This window comes from Zootoca vivipara, chromosome 6 (genome assembly GCF_963506605.1).
Source record: "Zootoca vivipara chromosome 6, rZooViv1.1, whole genome shotgun sequence".
Classification (NCBI taxonomy): Eukaryota; Metazoa; Chordata; class Lepidosauria; order Squamata; family Lacertidae; genus Zootoca; species Zootoca vivipara.
This window is the reverse complement of record NC_083281.1, coordinates 41,774,684-41,799,852: the sequence shown is the minus strand read 5'-3', so window position 1 is coordinate 41,799,852 and position 25,169 is coordinate 41,774,684. Positions and strand designations below refer to the sequence as shown.

Here is a 25,169-nt window from a genome sequence, read left to right as displayed (position 1 = left end):
GAGCTCAAGGTGGCATACATTTTTATGCACTTGACAGTTTTTGTATACTGCTTAATAATATGTTATAAAACCCCAAAGTGGTTTACAAAGCGTATAAAATATACAGTAAACTCTTCAATAAAACTAAGTTTTTTAAATGTAAACAAAAGGAACTGATTTAAAAATATACATTATAAGCTAAAATTACATGCTAATACCTTTTCCTCTCTCCTCATTTTTATCAATGGAACAACCCTGTGAGGTAAGTTAGGCTGAGAGACAGTGACTGGCCCAAGGTCACTCTATGAGTTTCATGGCTGAGAGGGGATTCGAACCCTGGTCTCCCAGGCCATACTTCAACGCTCAGGGCCGGTGCTAGGCTTTTTGCGCCCTAGGTGAGATCACCTTCTGGCACCCGCCCCCCCTCCAAAAATAAAAAAATAAAAAACAGCTGAGAGGTGCGGCGAGGTGGCCCCAGGCTCACGCTCTCTGCGCGCCTCCGGAGCTTCGTGCGAGGAGCGCGAGCCTGGCGCCGCCTCCACTGTGCCTGTCAGCTATGCCTGTTGAGGGGCTTCAGGCCACTCTCCAGAGGCAAGCGCACGCCTCAGGAGAGCAGCCTGAAGCCGCTCAACAGGTGACAGGCACAGTGGAGGCGGCATCGGGGGCGGCAGGCAGTGGGCAGGCTGGCCAGCGCCCCCTCCATTTTGGCGCCCTAGGCAGCGGCCTAGTTTGCCTAAATGGACGCTCTGGCCCTGTCAACACTGCACTCCAACCACTATGCCTCACTGGCTCTGCTTGGCCTGAGGGTGTTTGTGGTTCACTGTCTCCATCCAGCTTCGTGCCAGAGGCACTGTGCATTAGCCAGATGTCATGGACCCCACCAGGAACCACAGAGATGTGGTATGGCTAAGAGAACAACAGGACCATGATGGCATCGTGAGCTACTCACCGAGTGGCCCAAGTCTTTGTCCACTACTCCATGCTGGCTTGGAGGGCAAGACAGCTGCCACACAGAAACATGGAAGCAATCACAACATTAGCAGCTGAACTAAGCTCACAGGAGTCCCCTGGGCTTGGTAGGAGCTGACCGTGTCAAATGTGCAAAGAGCTACACAATGTGGGACATGGGATCCACGTGGGGCCAGTGGCACCATCCAGCACGACAGCAGGGAGGGCTTTGAAGTTGGCAGGAAACCTCTGGGTTTTCTTAGCAGCCTTGGAACCTTTTGTGGTCAAACAAGTGCTGAGAACAAGCTTCTAGAGCTGTCTGTGCAAAGCACTCGGAGGGCAGGAAATCAGCAGAGAAGGTGGCGAGAGAAAGAGAGAGAAGGACAGGGTATGCGTTTGAGATCTCCTGGAGCCTTTTTGCACTCTAGACACGCTATGATTCACTGCCCAATGTGATGAGGAAGAAGCCATTTCCCTCCCTTTCAATTTGTGGGAACCGGAGAGAGACTAGTTTTCACCATCCCTGCTAACAGGTAAGTGACGGAGGGCAAATATGGCCCCTGACAGGTGAGGCGTGGACAAGGACCAGGAGGCCCCATATAGTTCTCAACTCTAGTCAAGAATTGTACACATAGACACAGGAATTCTCTCCCAAGGAAGACCTGCCAAGTCCATTATATTTGTTATTTTATGTGGACAGTAAAACATTTTATTTGGTTATGGTGGGGAGGCTTCTGAGTTAAAAGCGTCATAACATTATCTCCCATTGTTTATTTCTTTAATGTAACGATTTTATTACAATTTCAGCATCTGCACTGATTTTCTTTCTTTCTTTTGGGGCCCTGTAGGTTGAAAAGTAGGTTGAAAATGAGAGGCACAAACCTTTAAGAAGGCAAACACCAACCTTTTCTCCCTTTAAAAATGTAGACATCGATATACATATGTTTGTGTGTGTGATATGTTTATAGCCTTACTAAACAAATCTCAAATATCACATAAAGTATATATTATTTACACAGAAATGCAATATGTGCAACGTAAATTATGTATATATCCACATAGAACACAATCAAGATACATGACAATTAAGCGAGTAAGATAGAAAAAAAGAGATGAAAGAAAACATTTTTGTAAGTTGCCTTGAGTTTCATTTTTTAAAAGGTATAGTAAATCAAAATAATAATAGAATTAATAGTTGTGGTGGATAAAAGTGCTTCAGTACAAATATTGCACCGTGTTGATTAATGTGCATACTGTATATAATAATGTCTATTGTACAGCATGAAAACAGCAGTTTTTAACATTTGCATAGCACTTGAACCAGTTAGAATTCTATGCGCTCTTCTCTGGGAAGATGTCCCATTGAAGTAATAGGAGCATGAAGAGATATGCACTGTAAGAGTGTTCAAGCCCAGTCTTGTTGCAGGCTTTACACCCACCCTGTCAGGTAAGCTCTGGAAAGCACTATGACCACGGGAGCACATGTTCCAAAAATGTTCAATCCGAATTACTCCCTGGCAAATGTGTTGCAGACGGCGACTCCCACGAATGCATGTGTGCAGCTGAGGCAACACTGGAACTGGTGGTTTTCTTCGTCATTGGTAATCCCCATAGTTCCTGCATTGCCCCACACCAGCTTTCAGCGATTGCATTGCTTCTTTAATTTATACCCCTATTTTTCTCCAGGGAACTCAGGGTGGCATACATGGTCCTCCCTCTCTCCATTTTATCCTCACAGCAACCCTGCGAGGTAGGTTAGGCTGAGAAGCAGCAATGGGGCCAAAGGTCATGCCTCATGGGAGGAATCATAGAGTTGGAAGAGACCACAAGGACCACAAGGGCCATCCAACCCCCTGCCAAACAGGAAACACCTGCTTTTTGAACCCTGATCTCCTACCTCCTTGTCCAACATTCTAACCACTATAGCACACTGGGAAAACAAAACAACAACAACAACAACAACAACAACAACAACAACAACAACAACCATTAATACCCCGCACACCCCCACTCTGCTACAACACACTGCATTTTTATAAAGTTTTTCTCAACCTTTGCACCATTTTTAGATTTTTGCCCCTAACCTGAGTCCTTGTTTATAAGGAAAGGGGTGCCATGTTCATATCCCCTAAAGACACCACAGTCTCCACTGGCCTTCATTCCAATGAAACCAAACCCTGGATAAATTCAGGAACCTCTGGAGTTTCTCACCACTTGGGATTTGGGGGTAGCTACATGTAGGGGCTCATTTTGCAGCTTCATACAGCACACAAGCAATATGATTTATAACATTTCAGTCTTTTCCCTCCAGAATAATTATTATATTTTCCCAAAACCGAGTGATTATTACATTTACTCAGGGTGAACTTCACCCTCTAAATCTTGATACATAAGGTAATGTGGCAGTTCTTTAATTTGCCCAGGGCCACAAAGACATCAATTTTAAACAATTTTTTTATCTTGGCTTTCCAATCCTTTTGATCAGATGAACTGAAATAATTAACGCTGTAAACACCCAGTGTAAAAAAACACAAAATTAGGCTATGTCTGATAGATATCCTTCGAAATCATTGGTAATTTTTATAATTGTATTGTAATCCTGTTATTACCTTCTCCTGCTGATTAAGGATCTAATCTTTAACCAGGATCCTTAAACTAATCCTAGATGGTCCATCTACTTGAGCATTCTTCATCATTATAGTAGCCTGTGGCTTAAACATAAATTGAGTTGTATTTTTTACCTTCACTTTAGCTATAGTAGCAGTCTTTATTGTTAAGTAATCAAACAATGAACAATATTTTGACAGAAGTTATTCTGCTAAAGCCTGGATTTGCTCGCTAGTGCATAAGTTTGACAATTATTCTATTCCATTACCAAAATCTAAAAGCTATACTGAAAAGTGAACCTTCACTTCTATGGATAATTGGCCCAATCCTCATGAACAAGCCTTGTTAGACTTCAGGGAGGAACATACAATGATAGTCTGAAACAGGCATTTTTGTTTTGTTTTTGTACTTTCAAACCATCCCACTCCCTTAGCTGTCAACACTTGAATCATGGGTATAACCAGACTTCCTCCCACATACTTAGCAAAGAAAAAAGAAAAAGAAATTGTGCATCATATTGGAAAGATTTTCTAGATCTGGGTTTTCAATACCTCCCACAGTTTATGTGTATTTTCTTGTATGAGGCTTAGGGAAGTTTCAAATACTAGACATTTAATTCCTCAATCACTTAGGTTGGGGGGGGGGGCATCCACATGATTTCAACACTCAACAATTTGCCCTCCTGTGTTTTCTCTATAGTTCTTCCATCATTTCTCAGATTGCAGAAAGTCCAAATTTGAATAGAAGCAGTTACATCATTTGCAGTATAGCAGGGTCCCCACCAGACTGTTGCTGTTTGGTGGGGGCAATTCAGGTGCCTAACAACAGACTTAGATTTGCACAATTGAAGTTGATAGAAGTGCTTTGGCACTCTTGCGCACACAACTAATCTATTTTTTTAATGGGCTTTTTGTTGAAAGCAAAGCGACAAGAAAATTTACTAGAAAGTGTGGGGCTAACAATCAGTGAACAGAAAGTTATATAAGATCCGTACAAACAAATCAGAATGAATACTGGGTCTTGTATTTTGTTGTTGTTTAGTCGTTTAGTCGTGTCCGACTCTTCGTGACCCCATGGACCATAGCACGCCAGGCTTGTATTTTACTGATATGTAATATGCTGCAACTTAGTATTCATCTGCTGCATGTTTTTATGTTGCTATTTCTTGAAGAATGTGAAATACATTTTTAAATAAAAAAATCAGGATGATCCTTAATAAATAGCTGACATCCTATATACCTCTGCACAGGCAAAGCAGGGTGAATGCTAAATAAACAGGAAATCTGAAGGTCTTCTTCTATGGCTATCATTCGTAGCAGAGTAAGATTGTCTTAACATGATAATGGTCTTAACAGTGAATCTGTTAGTGACTGTGGAGGCCAATTCTGGATCCACACATCCTTCCACAGTGGGGACATAGGTTTCTGGGTGGAAGTTGATAACGGTGAGGGTTTGCCAAACGTGCCTTCCTCTTAGCTCGTTTCTCCTTTTCATCTTGAGTTCGAGCATCTTCAAAGTCAATCACACCTTTGGTAAAGGCTGTTCTCCAATTGGCGCACTCGCCGGCCAGTGTTTCCCAGTTGTCAGTGTTTATACTACTTTTTTATTTTGCCTTGAGAGAGTCTTTAAATCTCTTTTGTTGACCCACTAGCATTACACTTTCCATTTTTAAGTTCAGAATAAGTAGTTGCTTTGGAAGACGATCATCAGGCATCTGCACAACATGACCAGTCCAACGAAGTTGATGTTGAAGAATCATTGCTTCAACACTGGTGATCTTTGCTTCATCCAGTACACTGGCATTAGTTTGCCTGTCTTCCCAAGTGATGTGCAAAAATTTTCGGAGACACAGTTGACGGAATCTTTTGAGGAGTTGGAGATTGTGTTTATAAGTGGTCCGTGTTTCACGAGCATACTGTAAGGTTGGTAGTACAATAACTTTGTAAACAAGCATTTTGGTTTCCCTATGAATGTCACGGTTTTCAAACATTCTGCACTTCAATTGGGAGAAAGCTGCACTCACAGAGCTCATGCGCTGCTGGATTTTGGCTCTTGTGGAAAGATAACTGCCCAGTTAGGAGAGGTGATCAACACTTCCCAACATTACAGCATTGAGTTGGATTTGTGGTGCTGCAGAGGTTGTTATGTACTTGTTGGTGCAGCACTTCGGTTTTTTGGATGTTAAGCGACAGGCCAAGCTTTTCGTAAGCTTCTGTGAAGATATTTAGGATGGTTTGGAGTTAATCCTCTGAGTGTGCATACACATACAGAAGCTCTATGATGGAAGTTATGGTAACCTTACTCTTTGCTTTCAGCCTACTCAAATTAAAGAGCTTTCCATCTGTTTGATATATGATTTCTGCTGTGGTGGGGAGTTTCCCTTCAACAAAGTGTAGGATCATGGTTATGGTAATGAAAATAATGAATAGAGTTGGAGCGATAACACAACCCTGTTTAACACCTGATCCCACTGTGAATGGTTCACTTTCAGAGCCATTGTTATCATGGAGGAGCTGAATGATGTTCACAAATTTATCTGGGCAGCCAACTTTCAGATGGACAGTCTACAGAGCAATACGATTTACAGTGTCGAAGGCCTTTGTCTGGTCAATAAACGCCATATACAGGGGTTAATTTTGTTCTCTGCATTTTTCTTGAAGCTGTCGAGTGGTGAAAATCATGTCCACTGCCCTCTAGAAGGTCTAAAACCATTTTGGGATTTTGCCTCTTAGCTCTCCCATCTTCTTTAAGGGCCATGGTTGTGACAGGTGTGTGCTGACATATTGAACCTATTGCCACCCAGGGCACCTTCACTATGACCTTTCTAGCCTGTGCCATTTTATCAAGCTGTTTATTTATTCATTTAATATATATATTATAATTAGTGTTAAACTGCATATATATATATATATATATATATATATATATATATATATATATATATATATAAAAAAAATGAGAAAAATTAAATTATTTGTGCAATAAGATTTAAATGAAATAATATTTATGTACTAAAGTTTTAAAATCACAATCTCCATTGATTTGCATGGGAGAAGGAATGGCTGCATTGCCAAAATGAATAGTGAAAGGCACACACACACACACACATACACACTCATCCTTGGTCCTGGGTGCAGAGCAGACTGTTGCGCCTGGAGTTTTCAGAGGTGCAGCTTTTCCCACTCCATGCAAATCATTGAAGGCAGCAATGTGGTTTTAATAGTGTTTGTTTAATATGAGCACTATACTGTAACACCTTTGAGTGTAATTTGTAACAGTGTGTGATCACTGTTGATATAGAACAGAACATGGAAGAGAAACCTTTGTAAACTGAGGCTCCGTGGTGGCAGATAGTTGTGGGACGAGCAGGTGTCCAGATTTTTACCTCTTTAAATATGGCAACCCTATAGTAAATGACTCCGCACTTTATTTCACTCTGCCTTTTGTGCCTCTGTGTGTCTACTGGGTTGGGATTGGGCAGGGTGGGGGAGGCGGACAGGATGGGATGGGACGACCAGGTTGAGAGCCCCATGAATCTTAAGAACTATTGTAAATTAATTGCCATTCTCTGTTTTCATGCATGTTTCCTTCCACTCATGCACTGCTTGCACCAGTCAGCCATGCATCCATTGATCCAACTCTGGGGTTCCTTTTGACTCCACCCCCCCAATTTTTCAGCACATCTAGCCACTGATCAATCATAGTTGCTCTATGAAACCAAATTATGTGGATAGATTAAATTTCCAGGGGGATTGGGGATCCATCCACATACTACATGTGGTGATACAGCCCCATGTCTAACAGGATTAGAGGTCAACCGCAGGTTTAAAACAGAAATTGTGTTGATGGAATCTTGGTTTTAATGTATGTCATATGCTCAAATCCACACTGTCCTAACCTTCTGGGTGTTTTTGGACTTCAACCCTTCAAGATCTGGAAGGCCTCAGATTTGCTGATTTTTGTTTGTGTAATTAAATCGTAAAATCATAGACTCATATTATGCTTTGTAATATTTTTACATGAGCCAAATATACAACCAGGGGTGCCAACTTGAATGAAATATTTGGGGGGGGAGGTAAGCCCCACCCTGCATAATCGATCACATTATACAGTGCACACACACCATTTGAATGACAATGGCCATTAACTTTGGGGGTCCCCAGCCTCCTTAAATATTTTATTGGGGGGGGGGTGAAGACTCCTAAGACCCTAGGAGCTGGCTCCTATGGACACAACAGGAATAACAGATGGTGGAATTTGGGGTGGACTTACAGTAATGAGGACACCCCATTCCTGTTCTAAGAAAACTCTTCCTCTCCCCCTCTCCCCACAGTGTCTCCATTTAATTCTTTTGACTTGATGAATGCTATAGCAGAACAGGGAAGTGAACCGGAATTTATAGTCTGCCTCTTGTTTTCCCCATGCAGAGATTATGGGTTGCTGCTGCAGTGACTACGATGATGACTGGGATGAGAACATAGAAATTTGTGAGACATGTCACTACCCTGTTGACCCTGCCACCAAGTCCCAGGTGAGAGACCTTGCAAGAGTTGCCACACAATAACTAGATTAATTGCATCACTCCTTTTCTTAAAAGCCCACACTAGCTCCTTATCAGGTTTTGCATAAACGTCAAGACCTAGCTTCTCACTCTCCCCACTTTGATAATAAGCCCAATTGCACATTGCACCTTTCTACTGTTTAATCCATTTCCTGCCCCAACCTGTCCATTAAACTGCAATGCATAATTTTAGATGCTGGAATTCAAGCTGTATGTCAACCTGGCCCAGCCTGCTGCCCTCCAGATGTTGGGGTGAGCATCAGCCCAAGCCAGCATGGCCAATGGATGACGGACACTGTAGTCCAAACATCTGGAGAGCACCAGATTGTGGAAAGGGAACTGTATGTGAATATTCATTTCGTTTTCGTCAGTGGAGACAAATTTTAACTCTGGATTTCTAAACCAGGTTTTTTAAAAAATCAATTGAACCAACTTTTAATTCTAGCTAACTCTGCATAAAGTGTTTGTCCCACTTTGCTTCCACATTAATTTTCTCATTAATGTGACAAAGCCCAAGAAAAATAAGACGGAAGTCATAAAACTATAGGGCTGGTGGGAAACCCGAGAGAGAATCACTGCTATGGAAGGATCCTTGATTTGAACTTTGTTTCTTCCACAGAGGCTGATTTCCAATGGGTCTGAAATGTACAATCCTCTGATGTCTTGCGAAACTATTCCTCCTCCCAGCTCACCTCTTCAAGGTTAAAATCTTGCCCTTCTTCCAACTTCTAACAATAGCACAAAGGCTGTCTGGATTTATTTGGGATGCAAAAACGGTCTTGGAGTGGGTTTGTCAAATAGGCAACTCAAGAGCAGAGACCAACTAGGCCAGGGGCCATTGCCAGTGTAGTGGTAGCTAGCAGAGAGAGGCCCAGACCACTGTGCTTTTGAAAGACCCGCATTTCAATGTTATATGAAACACAGGCACCACTAAAAACATTCCTCCCACCCTCTACAATGGTGAATGCTTGGGTTGTTTCTGTGGTTGATCCAGTCTTTGCTTGTTTAAAAATTTCTATTCTGGTTTTCTATGCTAGCACATTCAAAACACCTAGTGAAGAATACAAACCATTACAACAATAAAAATCATAGCCAAGCATAAAACAACTAGCAAGACTAAGGTCAGAATAAGGCAGACTAACGAGAATTTTTAAAAATCTATACACTATGGAGATGATTCTTGAGTCCCCTCCACAAAGCAAGAAGAGAGAGGGACCAGCAGATCTTCTCGGGAAGGGCATTCCACAGTTTTGGTGCCAACACCAAAAAGGCCCCGTGATTCAATCTTGAGACATGAGCAGGATCACATAATGAAATGTTAGCCCTGAGAAAATATTAAAGTCTTTCATGGAGTACAGCCTTCTCCAGCCTAGTGCCCTCCAGATGTTTTGGGTTACAAATCCCATTAGTTTCAGTCAGTACATGCTGGCTGCGGCTGATGGAAGTGGTAGTCCAAAACATCTGGAGGGCACCACATTAAGGAAGGGGGGATAGAGGATGTTATGTGAGCTGAAATCAAAATAACATCTAGTCCTGAAACCTGGTTTGTCTTATTGTGACATGCTGATTTTCTTTATAGATAAACTGGTGGTTGCATTATACGATTATGAGTCACTGCATGATGGAGATCTGGTGCTCCGGAAAGGTGAACAGCTCCGGGTATTGGAAGAGTAAGTCTTCTTCCACATTAGAGTGTTACATGTATGTCCGGCACACCAACAAAAAGAATCATCTGTTACACCCAAGCAGCAGCAGCTGCATTGTGGGTTTGCATCCCATGATACATTGCCTTCTACCATGCCTTCCAGAATAAAATCTTGACCTCTTTTGGCCAAGACAATATGGTTGATACAAGTCAATATGGTTGAACACGGTCATACTTAGAATGGTAGATGCCCTAAGTTGGACGTTCACGGAAACAGTGGGGGGGGGGAATTCCATATTTTTCGATGGTTGAAACCCTTATCATTGTATCTGCTGGCATTTGGAGTTAAATGCTCAATAGAAGCTGAACTGAATGAATGAAAACAGTTTTTTTTTCCTGAAAGCAAATAATATGGAAATCAGCATTAAACTTGTGCTATATTCCGCTATATATTTGGAGGTGGCTTTCATGTCTTGTGAAAGCAGAAATGTAATACAGAAACTAATAGCGAGGAAAACATTGGGGGAAATGGAATTAACTGCCATGTGAGTGCAGCCCATGTGTGTTTGCTGGTTTAGAATCAAAGGCAAAGGAGCGCATTCAAGGTGACACAAGACTATCAGGTTTTGGTCCATTCTTTCCCTTTCCCTGATGGATGTGGGATCAAGCAAAGGTAGGAGAATGACTGGTATTCAATTATTCCCCTTTAGGACCGGGGAATGGTGGAAAGCGCAATCTCTCACCACCGGGCGAGTGGGTTACATTCCAAGAAACTTTGTTGCCAGGATGAACACCCTGGAGCAAGAGCCGTGAGTAAAAACATCTCCACTTTTTTCCACATGTGAACCCCCTTCAGAAACCCAATTAAATAAAAAGTAATCAACTGTATGATATTTTTCAGTGCCATCCTAGGCATGGTTGTCCCAAAGAGTTTAGTGGTGCTTAAGTGTGCAGCCAGGGACGCGGGTGGCGCTGTGGGTTAAACCACAGAGCCTAGGGCTTGCCGATCAGAAGGTCGGCGGTTCGAATCCCCACGACGGAGTGAGCACCTGGTGCTCAGTCCCAGCTCCTGCCAACCTAGCAGTTCGAAAGCACGTCAAAGTGCAAGTAGATAAATAGGTACCGCTACAGCGGGAAGGTAAACGTCGTTTCCGTGTGCTGCTCTGGTTTGCCAGAAGCGGCTTTGTCATGCTGGCCACATGACCTGGAAGCTATACGCCGGCTCCCTCAGCCAATAACACAAGATGAGCGCCACAACCCCAGAGTCGGTCATGACTGGACCTAATGGTCAGGGGTCCCTTTACCTTTTAAAGTGTGCAGATAAAAAGTGCAATCCTGGATAGACAGACATGCCTAGTCAGGACCGTTGCTCTGAAAGTAAGCTACAATCTTATACCCATTAACTTTTCTGAGTACATCTCACTGAACTCAATGGGACTCACTTCTTAGTGTGATTAGTTAATCTGTTTGTTAGTTAATCTGTTAGTTAATCTGTTTGTTAAGGAGAAGGGCATGCAGAAGGCCCCATAATCATACATGTTTGGTGTGACTATGGCCTTTGGGTTCTAAAGGTAGAGTGGGTGCTGGAGGGTGTGTTATTCCGTGGAAATTTTGTTTACACACACACACACACACACACACACACACACACACACACACACACACATTTGAAAAGTTAAACATTTTACTGATTAATGTTTTCTTTTGCTTTAAATTAAAATGGCTGTTGCCTACCTGAAGCATACTGAAAGGCTCAAACTCTGCAAACCTCTCTGTGCTACTTTTTTCTTGCAGCTGGTTTTTCAAAGCTCTCAGCAGGAAGGATGCAGAACGGCAGCTCTTGACCGCAGGCAACACGCATGGCGCTTTCCTCATTCGGGAGAGTGAATCCACCAAAGGTAATCAACAGCTGCCACCACAGTGCCCAAATTAGGGGGTGGTGGGGGGCAGAGGGCCCTGGGCAGGCATGTGTGTCCTACCCCCACCCCCACCCCACGTGTATCCACACAGGGTCATTCTCTCCTCCCAGGAATTGTAACAGAGGCTGGAGACAGACAAAAACAATTAAGAGTCTGTGTGCACACTCCTATTTACTTTGCATCCAATGTGCTCCTGCTTCTGGTTTGGGAAGTGGTGTGTACACATGACTTGTAGCTACAATCCACATCTATATTGTCGTTTCTTATGAAATACTGTGCTTTGGCATATTTTCCCCCAAGCCAGCTTTGCTCTGAATAGAGAAAAAGAAGGGCCTAGCTGTGTCCTAAGATGGGAATGTGTACACAGCCTGAGTTGAGAGAAGTTTCCCTAACCTTCCTTTCATACACACAAACACCCCTTTCATTCTGCAATTGGATGATAGCTAACCAAGCCATGCTCAGGCTAAAGCCACTGGCTTAGATGGGTCATTGGCCTGATCCAGCAGGCTCTTCTTTAGTTCTTATGTTCTGAACCAGAGTGTTCAGCAGGTATTGATTTTCTCTGCTTCTTGAATATTATCTCATTGGTATGGTACCTGGCTGGACCACTTTGAGGGTGCTGTTCCATTCTGTTGAAAGAACCAGAAGAGATCCTTAACATTTGAGGAAAAATTGTGATTCCTGTTTAAAATAAAATATCTGAATGATTTTGTGGTGTACATGAATTTTTTTTTTTAAGACCAGCATCATTTTCTCGGAGTGTGGGTCCACAGAGGGGGAAAGAGGCAGGGCCAGGGAGACAAAAGGCTGAGGGATAAATATCTGTGGAATTTTGATGGAAAGGTGGGCGGGAATCAACAAGGCAAGTGCTTGGGGAGTGGGGAGAAGCCCACACGTCTCTGGGTATGAGGGGACAAAAGAAATCCAGGATCCAACCTCTTCACTCTGTTTCCTTGCATGTCTCCTCAGGCTCCTTTTCCCTCTCCATTCGTGACTTTGACAAGAACCAGGGAGAAGTTGTGAAGCACTATAAGATCCGCAATATGGACAACGGCGGCTTTTACATCTCCCCTCGCATCACCTTTGAGAGTCTGCACCAGCTGGTGGAGCATTATATGAGTAAGGCTAACGAGGCCACCCGACCCTGAAAGCCTCTCTCTGCCTGTCCTGGCTGCTGGGAGGAAGGACACTGCTCCTTCTCCTGGAGGGGGCTCTGGTCCATGAAAGCTGGTGCCACCAATACATCTGTTGCTCAAAGCCAGCCTTCACCTACTTGGTGCCCTGGCCTGGGCTGCCCATGAAGCTCGGTGAGGCAGTCACCTTAGGTGGCAGGTTGGGGACAGCTGGGAGGGCCAGCAGATCTGGCCACTTGCCACCTCCTGTGCTTGTCGCCCACTGTTGCCACAGGCTATCGAGGGCTGCTAGTCACAATAGCAATGCTCTGCCTCCAGTCAGAGGCAGCAAATGCTTCTGACTACCAGCTGCTGGAAACCGCAGGAGGGGAGAGGGCTCTTGTGCTCAAATCCTGCTTGCAGGTTTTGCACAAGCATCAGGTTGGCCGCTGTGAGACCATTGGACTAGAGGGCCAGTGGCCTAATCTTGTGTTCTAATGTTCTCTTAGCCGGATGGCGTAAACACATCTTCTGCTGCCCCCCTCCTGTCCTTCAGCTTCTGTCTTTCTTTCGTTTCTTCACAGACAACATGGATGGGCTTTGCACCCGCCTTGGCAAGCCCTGCCAGACGCAGAAGCCACAGAAACCCTGGTGGCAGGATGAGTGGGAGGTGCCTCGGGAGAGCCTCAAGCTGGTGGAGAAACTGGGAGCCGGGCAGTTTGGAGAAGTTTGGATGGGTGAGTAGTCGGGGTGGAGGCAGGGGTCATTGGCATCCTGTTTGCCCATAGATTTCAGCTGAGGAACCTCAGCTTGATTTTGGAAAACCCAGCAAGTTTCTAGCCCTCGAGGTGATAAGATTTAAAGCACATCCAGCAACATTTCAGTGATTAAAAAACGAGGACAGTCTTGGGGACTTTTAGCACCCCAGTTCTTCCACCAGACATCCATTGGTCCCTTCACTCAGCCAGGGTGCGCTTGTGGAGGTACATGCATTTGCAGGTGCAATCCCAAATTCTGGCTCCAGTCCTCCTGAGCTGAGATCCTCACTCTGTCCCTCGGCAGGTTACTATAACAGCCACACAAAAGTCGCCATCAAGAGTCTGAAGCAAGGCAGCATGTCGCCTGAGGCCTTCCTGGCTGAAGCTAACCTGATGAAGAAACTGCGGCATCCCCGGCTGGTGAGGCTTTATGCTGTGGTGACCCAGAAGCCCATGTACATCATCACTGAGTACATGGAAAAAGGTGAGGCTCTAGCTAGACAGCATTACCTGCTCCTTCACTCTGGCAGAGCTTCATTTTGAGCTGGGGCTTCTCCAGAGACTCCAGCCATGGAAGGGCCATAGCTCAGTGGAAGGGCCTTTGCTGTGCATGCAGAAGGTCCCACGTTCCATCCCCAACTTCTCCTGGCAATGTTGGGAGAGAGTCCTGCCAACTTGCTAGTATCCAATGCAGCAGTGGGACAGCAGACAGGGCCTTCCCACCTGCTCAAGATGGTACCATTGACTCCCACTGCCCAGAATTTCCCAGAAATCAAATCACTCACGTGACACTCTCCCCTTCTGCAGTTTCTAAATTTGTCCAGTCCTCTTTTAAAGCTGGATTGGTGGCCACCACTGCCTCCTGTGGGAGGGACATAGTTTAAGTATGTAGTGAGTGAAGAGGTTCTTTCTAGTCTTAGAGGGACCAATCTAAGGCCCTCCAGATGGTGTTGCAGTCCAAAGCATCTATAGGTCTTCAGGTTGGGGAAGGCTTGTGCCGCAGGGTTTCTTTTCCTATTGGGAGAGGTGACTGGAGACAGCACTCAAAGGAGAGCATTGATACCTGCGTATTTGCACAAACGTTAAGCATGAGGGAACAGGCAAGCATCCAAACCGAAAGTGCTTATCTTTAAAGCAGTTTCTCTGAAGGCAAATAGCCAACTAAGGCTCCTTCTTCCAGGCAGCAAGAATACAGGAATGTTCCCTTGATTGTTCTCTTTAGAATGGCTCAGAATACGGCTCCAACGTATTATAAAGAGCGGATATGTCACCTTAAGTGGATACTGCCCCATCAGGCACAAGAGAACTTGAAGCTGGCGGCAAGGGGAAACACAGGGGCCACCCCAACTTGCCCTGAGTTTTGATAAGCAAACAAAGCTCAAGTCTTTGCTTGGATGACCACACGGCAACCTCACTGCTTCTTTAGTCCCTGCCAGACCCGTCTCACACAGTCGCATCTAGCCACCAAAGCTGATCGAAGATGCATCTTTTAGGCTTTTGTGCACACTGAGAAAATATCAGTTGGCTACCACTGTCCATTAGCATGCAATCAACCTTTGCTGTCCATTAGCATGCAATCAATTGACCTTCACTGCCCATTCGTGTGCTACAGAAAGATGACCCTCAGTGTATGACACCACAAAACAGTACCTCTGAATGTTATAACCACTCTTTGTTCAGGTTTGGGCTGTGCCTGGGATAGAATGAAGAGCAAGAAAAATATGGAAAGGGAGTAAAATTAGCCGTGGGATTTTTTTTATCCTCTCCCCATGACAGAGGGTGCTGACTCCCATGTCCCCACTCCTCCTCCTGTTCTCCCTCTCTTGCATCATCAGATTGTTTTAGACACTTCCTCTGCGGTGCCCTTTGCTCTGATTAATGGAGGTCAGAACCCCAGTTTGCTTTCTGGATTTGGCATAAGGCAGTGGAGAAAGAGAGGGAAATTAAAGGTTATTGTGCAACACAGCTACAGCTACAATGGGAGCAGGCTGCCAAGGCACAAAAATAGCCAGAGGATTTGGGAGGGGTTTCCTGCTTCTCAAAGCTTTTACCACCCATTTTGGCTCTCATGTCCCTTCTGCAGGCTGCACCAGAGTCTGCCTAGATCTGTCATTTATCCTTCTACTTCTCCATCCATTATCCATCATCATCAAAAAATCACCAACAAGGAGAAATAACACAGTCTTGCAATCTAAAAAGCCATGATGACACTTTAGGGGGAAAGGGGAAGAAGAGCAAAAAGGAAAGAGAATAAATGGTGGGATGCCAAAAATGCATAGCTGTCAGCAAAGGTCAAGGGAAGGGTCTCTTTCTCCCTCCAGCTCATGCAAAGAGGCTGGCCGGCCAGCTTCTAGGAAGCTTGTGAGTCAATGGTCTTTTCAAGATGACCTGTTCATTGAGCATCTATCCTGATTCATTTGCACAAACTTTGCAGGGAGGTTAGATGACACCAGCTGTTTATTGAGCATTCTTTCTGATTTGTTTGTGGGGAGGCAATTCAAAGCAATTGCTCTCACACTTACTGTACTGGTGCGTCCCCCCCAAAAAAGTCCAGGGTTCTTTGGAGTGGGTTTCTTGTACAGCATCCACTTTAATTAAACAACCTGAATTTTCCTGTGTATCTGAAGAAGTGTGCATGCACACGAAAGCTTATACCAGAAGAAACTTAGTTGGTCTATAAGGTGCTACTGGACAATTTTTTTATTTTTATTTATTTCGACTGTGTCAGACCAACACAGCTACCTACCTGAATCTGAATTTCCATGTTTGCAACTGAACCCCCACCCCCCTTAGTGATGGTCTACAAGCAGCACACATTCACTGACATGAACATCATATTCGAGTTCACAACTACAGCTGAGTGATAGCAGCTCGGAACTCTAAAATAGGTCAGCAGAACTGCACAGACATATACTTCACATATTTTAATAGGCTTTCCCCCTCCTCCATACAGGAAACTTGGTGGATTTCCTCAAAGCTGTTGAAGGCATCAAGCTGACCATTTATAAACTGCTGGATATGTCAGCACAGGTGAGGAAAAGAGCGGGCAATGAGTAAAACCTGGGAGGATGGTGGAAGAGGGCCAGTTGGTGGGAATATATGATACGGAGAGATGGGCTGGTTGTCTGGGTTTACATTTCCTGAAAACTTAATTTCAGCACCAGAATAAATGTGGGGAAGGATTTCTGCTGGGAAACAGAACCTAGAATAATGTCCGCATTACAAATGTAATATGGAGTGCCTAATATTTCCATCAGATAACGGACTTAGTTTACCTAAGTCATACGGTAGGTAATAAGGTTTTATTTAACTTTTGGAGTGCTCAGTGCAAACTGCCATTTTTCTTGCTGCTGAGGGGGAAGAGTCCCCTGTTTAGGAAAGAGTGCAATATTAATATTTGCCAATAGAAAAAACTTCTCCTTTTCCCTTATGGGGTACCTGAGAGCCCATATAGAGTCCTTTTGTAGGTTCTCTATCGGTAGGAGAAAATAACAGAGGCCAACCAGAGTATATTGAGAAGCAAAGCAGCTAGTAAGCCTGATCTTTATTACCAGTAACTGTTGCAACAGGTTGCTCACTGCCACACGCAAGAGGCAGGAGGGACCGAAAACAATGGTGTTCAAACTCCTATATAGACTTTTGAAATTCCCCGCCCTGGAGCTCAAGACCACCCCCAGAAACATCATACATACACCATAGAAGGAGTGTGGCCCATGACCACCCCCAATACATCATACATATATCAGAGAAGGGGCCTGGCAGGAAACCTGTTGATGGGCTTACCTGGAGAGCCTGGCTATTCTTTTGTGATGATAACTCCTTAATTCCTGAATCCAGGTCACAGGTCACAGGTTCAGTCTATTCATATCTTAAATGTGCCCTTAAGACAGGATTTATGAGCAAAGAGACAATGGGGAGGTTTCCCATTTCCTTCGACCTTGCAGAGAAATATTTGAGGTCAATTTGGGAGGGACAAAATGGTTTCAGGGCTTTTTCTGTGGGCTTTAGACATCTTGTGTTTATACTGTTGGTGTGTGTGTGTGTTTGCTTGGTACATTTATGAACATTTATTTTATATATGTAAGACCTTAAAATTCTTATAACAATATTACAATATGTCTGGTATCATTTGATAAATCATTGGAGCATGTTAATCCAATGATTTTTTGTACAGTGGTACCTCGGGTTGCAAACGCTTTGGGTTACGAAACGCTTCAGGTTACAGACTCCACTAATCCGAAAGTAGTACCTCGGGTTAAGAACTTTGCTTCAGGATGAGAACAGAAATTGTGTTCTGGCGGTGCAGTAGCAGCGGGAGGCCCCATTAGCTAAAGTGGTACTTCAGGTTAAGAACGGACCTCCAGAACAAATTAAGTTCTTAATCAGAGGTACCAGTGTGTGTGTGTGTGTGTGTGTGTGTGTGTGTGTGTGTGTATTAAACAGATTTAACTGTCATTTCTTGTTCTCTTGGAAAACTGAGGGGGGTCACGCTCCCAGCACCCTCACAGAACTACAATTCCCAGAGTTCTGTGCATGAAGTAAGACTATCTAAAGCAGGCATCCCCAAACTTCGGCCCTCCAGATGTTTTGGACTACAGTTCCCATCTTCTCCAACCACTGGTCCTGTTAGCTAGGGATCATGGGAGTTGTAGGCCAAAACATCTGGAGGGCCGCAGTTTGGGGATGCCTGATCTAAAGCAGTTGAAAGCCAGTGTCAGACCTGGAGCAGGATTCACATGCTTGTTCAGCCATGAAACTCCTTGGGTGATCCTGACAGTGTGGTATAGTGGTTAAGAGCGGTAGACTCGTAATCTAGTGAGCCGGGTTCACATCTCCACTCCTCCACATGCAGCTGCTGGGTGACCTTGGGCTAGTCACACTTCTCTGAAGTCTCTCAGTCCCACTCACTTCACAGAGTGTTTGTTGTGGGGGAGGAAGGGAAAGGAGAATGTTAGCCGCTTTGAGACTCCTTAGGGTAGTGATAAAGCGGGATATCAAATACAAACTCTCTTCTTCTTCTTCTTCTTCTTCTTCTTCTTCTTCTTCTTCTTCTTCTTCTTCTTCTTCTTCTTCTTCTTCTTCTTCTTCTTCTTCTTCCTCTGACAGTCACTATCACTACTGCTCAACCTGTCCTACCTCACAGGATTGTTATGAGGATAAATATTTGTATGTGAGAAGGGCTCATGTGCCAGCTTTTGTTTCTTGGTGGAGAGCTAAGATATTAATGAAACAAACATAACAAAACCAAGGACACACAGCCAGGAATAAATTTGCCCTTGTTCAAATTCTGCCTGCTGGGCATCTGTGAAAAGCACACAACATCTGCCAGACAAAAAGGGGAAGGAAGCATCAATGGAGTGAGTGGAGAACTGCAGGGAAAGTTGTTCTTGGTGACATTCACCTGTCTGGTGCAGTGGTTAAAGTGGTGAGGCTAGACCTGAGTTCAAATCCCCCCTCAGTCCTGAAGTTTCTTGGAGACTGTCAGCCATGCACTATCCTCAAATGATTGTCATTCTAACCTACCTAACAGGGGAAGGGGAGAATCTTATACTGGGTTGCTGGGAGGAAGGGAGTGGTGGGGTGAAATTGCAAGAAAGAAATATGTAACAACCCCATCCTCTTCTCTCATAAAGATAGCGGAAGGAATGGCCTTCCTTGAAAAGAAGAATTATATCCATCGTGACCTGCGAGCTGCCAACATCTTGGTGTCAGATATGCTCTGCTGCAAGATTGCTGATTTCGGCCTGGCCCGGCTTATAGAGGATGAGTACACAGCTCAAGAGGGTGGGTCTTCTTCCTCAGCCTGGTCTTGTCAGCTGCTGCTTGCCTCTTTGTGGGAAGCAGGAAAGTGACAGGGAAGGGTCCTTGCAGGGTCCAGCCAGCTGGTACCACCCCCAAGGTGTGAAAGGCATAGGTTAGAGCCCACACCAGACAAGGATGCCTGCTTGTGAATGGACTCTTATACAGACTCCTTTCACACAGTGCCACCTGTGCAAGTGAATCAACAAAAGGTACTAGTCCACATGTTTATCAGTATTTATATTTTGTGTGTGTGTGTGTGTGTGTGAGAGAGAGAGAGAGATCAGCAAATAGATCAAAGGAGGTTTCCAATTCCCCACATTAGCGACAATAAATGGCTTTTCTCTTCCCCTCTACCTAAACCAGACTCCTGCCTGAAACCCTGGAGAGCAGCTGTCAGTCAGTGCAGACACTACTGAGCTAGATGAACCAATGATCTGACTCGGTATAAGGCAACTTCCTATGGCAATTGGTCCCAACCCTGAGTGAAAGGGTTTTTTTTTCCTTTTTGGTAACATAGTTTTTTTTATCCATTGCCATCATTGAACATGGTTACATTGAGATAGATCTTTGTTTACATTACAGCATATCAACATGCAACAATTACATAATAAGAAAGCAACAGCAAACACTCAGATAAACGTTTCTGAATAGTTTAACAAAGTTGTGTCAAAGTGTATATACCAAAATTACTGCAGTTATTTCAGTTACGCCATTATGTATAGTAAGCTGTATCACTTAGATTGATGAGCATAAGTAAAAGTTTTCTTGCATCAGGTATCAATAACAATCACATCACAATTTCACCTCTGGCTGTGCCTCCCCAGTCACTCCCCAGATTGAGGATCTAGTCAAAAACAACAGCATAGATCCTTCAGGCTTGAAGGCTGCCCACAAATGGCCTAAAATGGGGTTGCTGTGGAGTGTGTGTGTGTGTGTGTGGAGAACATTTTTGCAAAGCTTCCTGAGTGGGGACATGAGGCTGAGTGGCCATTTTACAAGTCTGCGCAATGTGGAATTACTTTATTTCACAGGTGGAAATATCCCATAGCTGCCAAGTTCTCCCCTTTTTAAAGGGAAATTCCATTATGCACGAGGCTTCCTCGTGAGAAAAGGGAAAACTTGGCAGCTATGAAATATCCTCACACATGCAGTTCCCTCTGTTACATGCCCACACCATCACAGGCACTTTTTCGCTGCCAGAACTTTCTACCAACCTGGGGGGTTAGTGCCTTTTATGGACTTATATGCACAGATAGACTTGCAGAAAAGATGATGTGCTTGCATTTCATGGCACACACATGTGCATAAGTACTGGAAGCTGGATCCCTAGAATGTGGGTCATGATGCTCCTCTCCCCTCCCTCCCTTGCAAAGTCTCATGGGGCTTGGTGGTTCAGCTGCTCTCCTGCCCCTTTCCCACCACAGGTGGGTGAAGACACATAATAAACACTCGTCCCAGTTCCCCATCTCACAGCTTGGCAACTGACAGCCACAGCTGCTTAGCCTAGGCCTTTGCTTAAAGCAATAACTCACCTCTTGAGGAAACCAGAGCCCGGTGGGGGTGGGGGCTGCTTTGTGTGTGTGAGAGAGAGGGAAGAAGTGTGAGCAAGTGCTTTGCACACAGAGGCTGTGCTGGGGGGGCCTGCGGTTTTGAGCTGAAGCAACCTGTAGCTGGAGCTCTCTGAAGAGATTTTTCACCCAGCAGTGCAGTGAGGAGAGAGCAAGTCGCCTTCTTAGATAATAAGGCCTCAACCTGTTTCCCTCTGTTACATGGAGAGCAGGAAGATCCAGTCTTCAGAAGGAAGCCATTTCTACTCCTCCTCCTCCTCCATCTTTTTTTTTTGGGGGGGGAATCCAGTCTAGTCCCTCCCCCCCCTCTTTTGTCTTGACTACCGAGGTATAGTCAAGCTATTTTAAAATAAATATATCACATAGTGGCTTCAGAATTGGTGTGAGAGAGTGTGTGCGTATGCTCACACACAAAATGTTAGGCACCAGGAAAAATGATTTTCCTCCCCGTCCTTTGGCCTTCAGTTATATGTGACCTCCTTCAGTGTTAGTTCTGCCTTTTTATAAAAATGAATGTGCTTTTAGCTTTGCCTTGTTTTAGTTCCATGTTGCTTTTAATGTATGTGGAGTTCTTTTTTTTGTAAGTTGCTTCAAGTTATTTTTCTAATAATAATAATAATAATAATAATAATAATAATATAGCACCTTTTGCCAACCTGATGCCCTCCAACGTTTTGGACTAAAACTCCCATCAGCCCCAGTCAGGGAAGCATTTTGGCCAGGGCAGATGGCAGATGGAGTCCAAAACATCTGCCAGGCACCAGCTTGGTGAAGGTCAGTAGAACACTCCCTCTAGCGCCAGAGGCAGCATCCCTCTGGCTGAGTACCAGTTGGTAGAGATAATGGGTGAGAGGAGAAGAGGGCTGCTGTCCCGCTCACATCCTGCTTTTGGGCATCCCATTTGATTGGCCACTGTGAGGACAGGATGCTGGGCAAGGTGAGCTTTTGTCTGGATCCAGCTGGGCTCTTCTTATCTTCTAATGAAGGTCTAAATGAGATCCAGCTCCCCGTCACCTCTCCTCCTGCTTATAGCCAGTAGCGTTTATATTTCCAGCCTAGGATGCCTGAACAAGCAGCCAGCAATGTTTACCAATGGTACAAATGTGAATTTTGCATCTGTTCCTGCAAATCTGCATTGGGAAAGGTTGTAAGGATGGGGGGAAATACGTTTTTGCTCTGGAACAGGTTGTAGGTCTGCAGGGCAGTCATTGGTGTCAGCTGGAGGTAGAGCTCCTTCTTGTGGTCAGCGCATTAACAGCCACAAGTTACAGCACCAGGAAAAGTACTGTACCTGAATTCTGCACCATATAATCCTGCATTCTTTGTGTATTTCAGGAGCAAAATTTCCCATCAAGTGGACAGCCCCAGAGGCTATCAATTATGGGACATTCACCATCAAATCAGATGTTTGGTCATTTGGGATCTTGCTGACCGAGATCATCACCTACGGGCGGATTCCTTACCCAGGTCAGAATTTCTCAGCAGCAAAATGCAACCATTTCCCCTCCTGCACAAAGTACCCTATACCCACAGGGAGAACCAGAGTTCCTTTATGAAAACAAAACCACGAAACCCTTCTCCTGCCTTGCACTGTGAATTCAAAAATTAAGCCAGAAAAAAGCCATACTAAAGCCTCCACTAGTGGAAAATTGGTAGGAGGGGGAATCATTCTATACAGATAGTCTTAATAGCTGAAAATAAAATGAAAAGATGATCCGCAGCACTGGAAAAAACATTTCCACAAATTCTTACCTGTGGGAAGCAAATGTGGTGTAGTCGTTTGAGAACTGGACTAGGAGCTAGAAGACCAGGGTTCAAATCCCCACTCAGGCATGGAGCCCCCTGTGTGCTCTTGAGCCCGTCACTGCCTCTCAGCCTAACCTACCTCACAGGGTTCTTGTGAACATAAAATGGAGAGGGGTAGAATGTGTACTCTACCTTAGGCTCTTTGGAGAAAAGATGCCATATAAATGTAATAATGAAATAAATAAATAGAACAAGCAGAAAAATAGCATCAGCTCCAGCCATGGCCCTGCTGGCTGGAACTGATGGAAGTTTTAGTCCCAAACATCTGGAGGGCACCAGGTTGGGGAAGGCTTGTACTGTACATGACTTTTGAAATCTGGCCAGACAGAGCAAAGTGAGCAGATTCATGGTAGATGGCAATTAATGGCTATTAACCACAATGGCAATGCTCTGAGACTCCTCGGTCATCTGCTTCTGGCAGAGACTCTTTGCCCTGTTGATGACTTTATTGAAACAAACCTGTGTTTGTTTGCTGAACAACTTGGCCATTATCAGGTACGTTGGACACAGAAGCTGAGCCCAACTATTAAGAGCGTGCCTCTCCAAGCACTGATTACATTCTAACACTTACTAAATCTAGAATTTATGGGTGCCTGACACCTACAAACTTGGGCACCCAAAACTCATAACGGTATTTTAGAATACTACTTGGATCAAACATTTTGTCCACTTAAGCTGTGTATGCACTGCGCCTTTGAAGCACATTCCTTCCCCCAAAGAATTCTGGGACTGTAGTTTGTTAAGGGTGCCTGAGAACTGCAGCTCTGTGGCGGGTAAACTACAGTGCCCAGAATTCTTTGAAGGAAAGAATGTGCTTCAAATGTGCTTTGAGAGTAACACCTTCGTTTCTTTAATGCAAAATGAAGTGATGGGGCAGGTGCCTGCCTAGGCAAAGTCTTCTTTGGGGCGACCTGAAATCTTTTCCATTGAGCATATACCAGCCTCAACCTAATGAGTTTGCTATGAACTTCCTGAGTCACCAGGCTGGTTAAAATATTGCACACAAAGCTTCTATGATCCCTGTCTCACCTTTTCTCCCTTGATCCTTTTTTTGGGGTGGTAGTGGTGGTGTTAACATCAAGTCTGAGGAACTCCGAAACTCAAAAGCCAATTTACTGCTTTGCCGTGTTTTTTTAGTTGGTCCTAATACAGGTGTGGGGTACCTTGCTCCTTGGACCCCAGAATTGGCCTGGATGTCCTTGGGATTACCCTGCCTCCTAGTCTACCCATATATGTTACGATCTTTCCCAGGCTCCTTCTAACATAACACTTTGCATTGTGGCTGTAGGGATGAGCAACCCAGAGGTCATACAGAATTTGGAGCGAGGCTACCGGATGCCTGCACCTGAAAACTGTCCGGAAGAGCTGTACAAACTGATGCTTCAGTGCTGGAAGGAGAACCCTGAGCAGCGGCCCACATTTGAGTACCTGAAAGGTGTCCTGGAGGACTTTTTCACTGCCACTGAAGGACAATATGAGCAGGGTGTGTGACAATGGACTTCAGAGCATCCCGAACAATACAATGCAAAATCTCCCTTCATGTTGCTCCCCTGCTCCCCCACCGAAACATTTTGTAGCAAGATGCACCTTGAAGACCTGGAGGAACCTAATGTATCCCAGAACCCAGATGAAATGACACCCTTTGAGTGAGATTTAGATGCCTTTCCTCATAATCCCTGTGGAGGAGAGATGAGGGCGGGGCTGCAGCTATTATAGGGAAACAGTTATTGCTTATATTATTTCAGATTTTCAAGGACGAGGGGGGGCGGGGCGGGAACCTTCTAGGCTAATCCGTGAAGAACTGACTTTAAAAAGCCCTTGCATTCACTCTTTTAATAAATGCTAAAAAAACCCAAAAACAGAGTTCAGTCTTGCATAAAAAAAAAGCTGGGATTCAATAATCTTAGATGCTGTGATTTATTACAAAATATTCTCCAGGGCAAAGACCTCTGTTTTTAATTTTGTACTTGTTTTGCTTATGTTATTCTGCAAAGTGCCACACATAGTGATGTTGCTGTATAAATAATTAGCAAACAAAGTAAAAAAAAATACAGATAATTGAGAAGTCATTCTGTCCATGTTCAGAGGCACTTGCTTCTCTGTGACTGCCATGCAGCATATTCCAGAGCTGAGCATTGGCTATGATAACATAATCTCAGGTTGATCCTGGATGAGCTGTTAGCTCAGTCTAAGGACTCCTGCTCTGGAATGAATACATAGCAAAGATGCCCTGTTAACTGTGCAAATAAACAACATATTTCATTGTTAATTTTTGGCTCTTGCAGAAAAAAAAATGGTAAAGTTCAGACTGTGTGTGTGTGTGTTTAGATTTTGCTTAACTTGATTAAAGACTTGTGCAGCACTGGCTACTGTGGCTGTCAGCCAAACCCACTCACCCTGCTTCCATGGGTATGTGTGCAGTGCATTGACCCACGATTTGCAGGGGAGGGCAAGATTTGGAGGT

At 44.4% G+C, this 25,169-nt stretch overlaps 1 protein-coding gene across 2 annotated transcripts; it reads left to right on the top strand.

Annotated features, from left to right (window-relative positions):
- Window positions 1–1,241: 1,241 nt before the first annotated feature.
- On the top strand, window positions 1,242–24,402 carry LCK (LCK proto-oncogene, Src family tyrosine kinase). 2 transcript variants are annotated; one of them, XM_035120089.2, is made up of 13 exons: window positions 1,242–1,460; window positions 7,962–8,065; window positions 8,715–8,796; window positions 9,675–9,765; window positions 10,451–10,549; window positions 11,535–11,638; window positions 12,629–12,778; window positions 13,356–13,508; window positions 13,834–14,013; window positions 16,483–16,559; window positions 19,163–19,313; window positions 22,235–22,366; window positions 23,994–24,402. In XM_035120089.2, the coding sequence occupies exons 2-13, from the start codon at window positions 7,967–7,969 to the stop codon at window positions 24,194–24,196; spliced, it is 1,521 nt and encodes a 506-aa protein (XP_034975980.2). In that variant the 5' UTR covers window positions 1,242–1,460; window positions 7,962–7,966; the 3' UTR covers window positions 24,197–24,402. The 2 variants fall into 2 exon arrangements, with proteins under 2 accessions (XP_034975980.2, XP_034975981.2); XM_035120090.2 differs by having other exon boundaries at window positions 1,261–1,315.
- The last annotated feature ends 767 nt before the right edge of the window (window positions 24,403–25,169 follow it).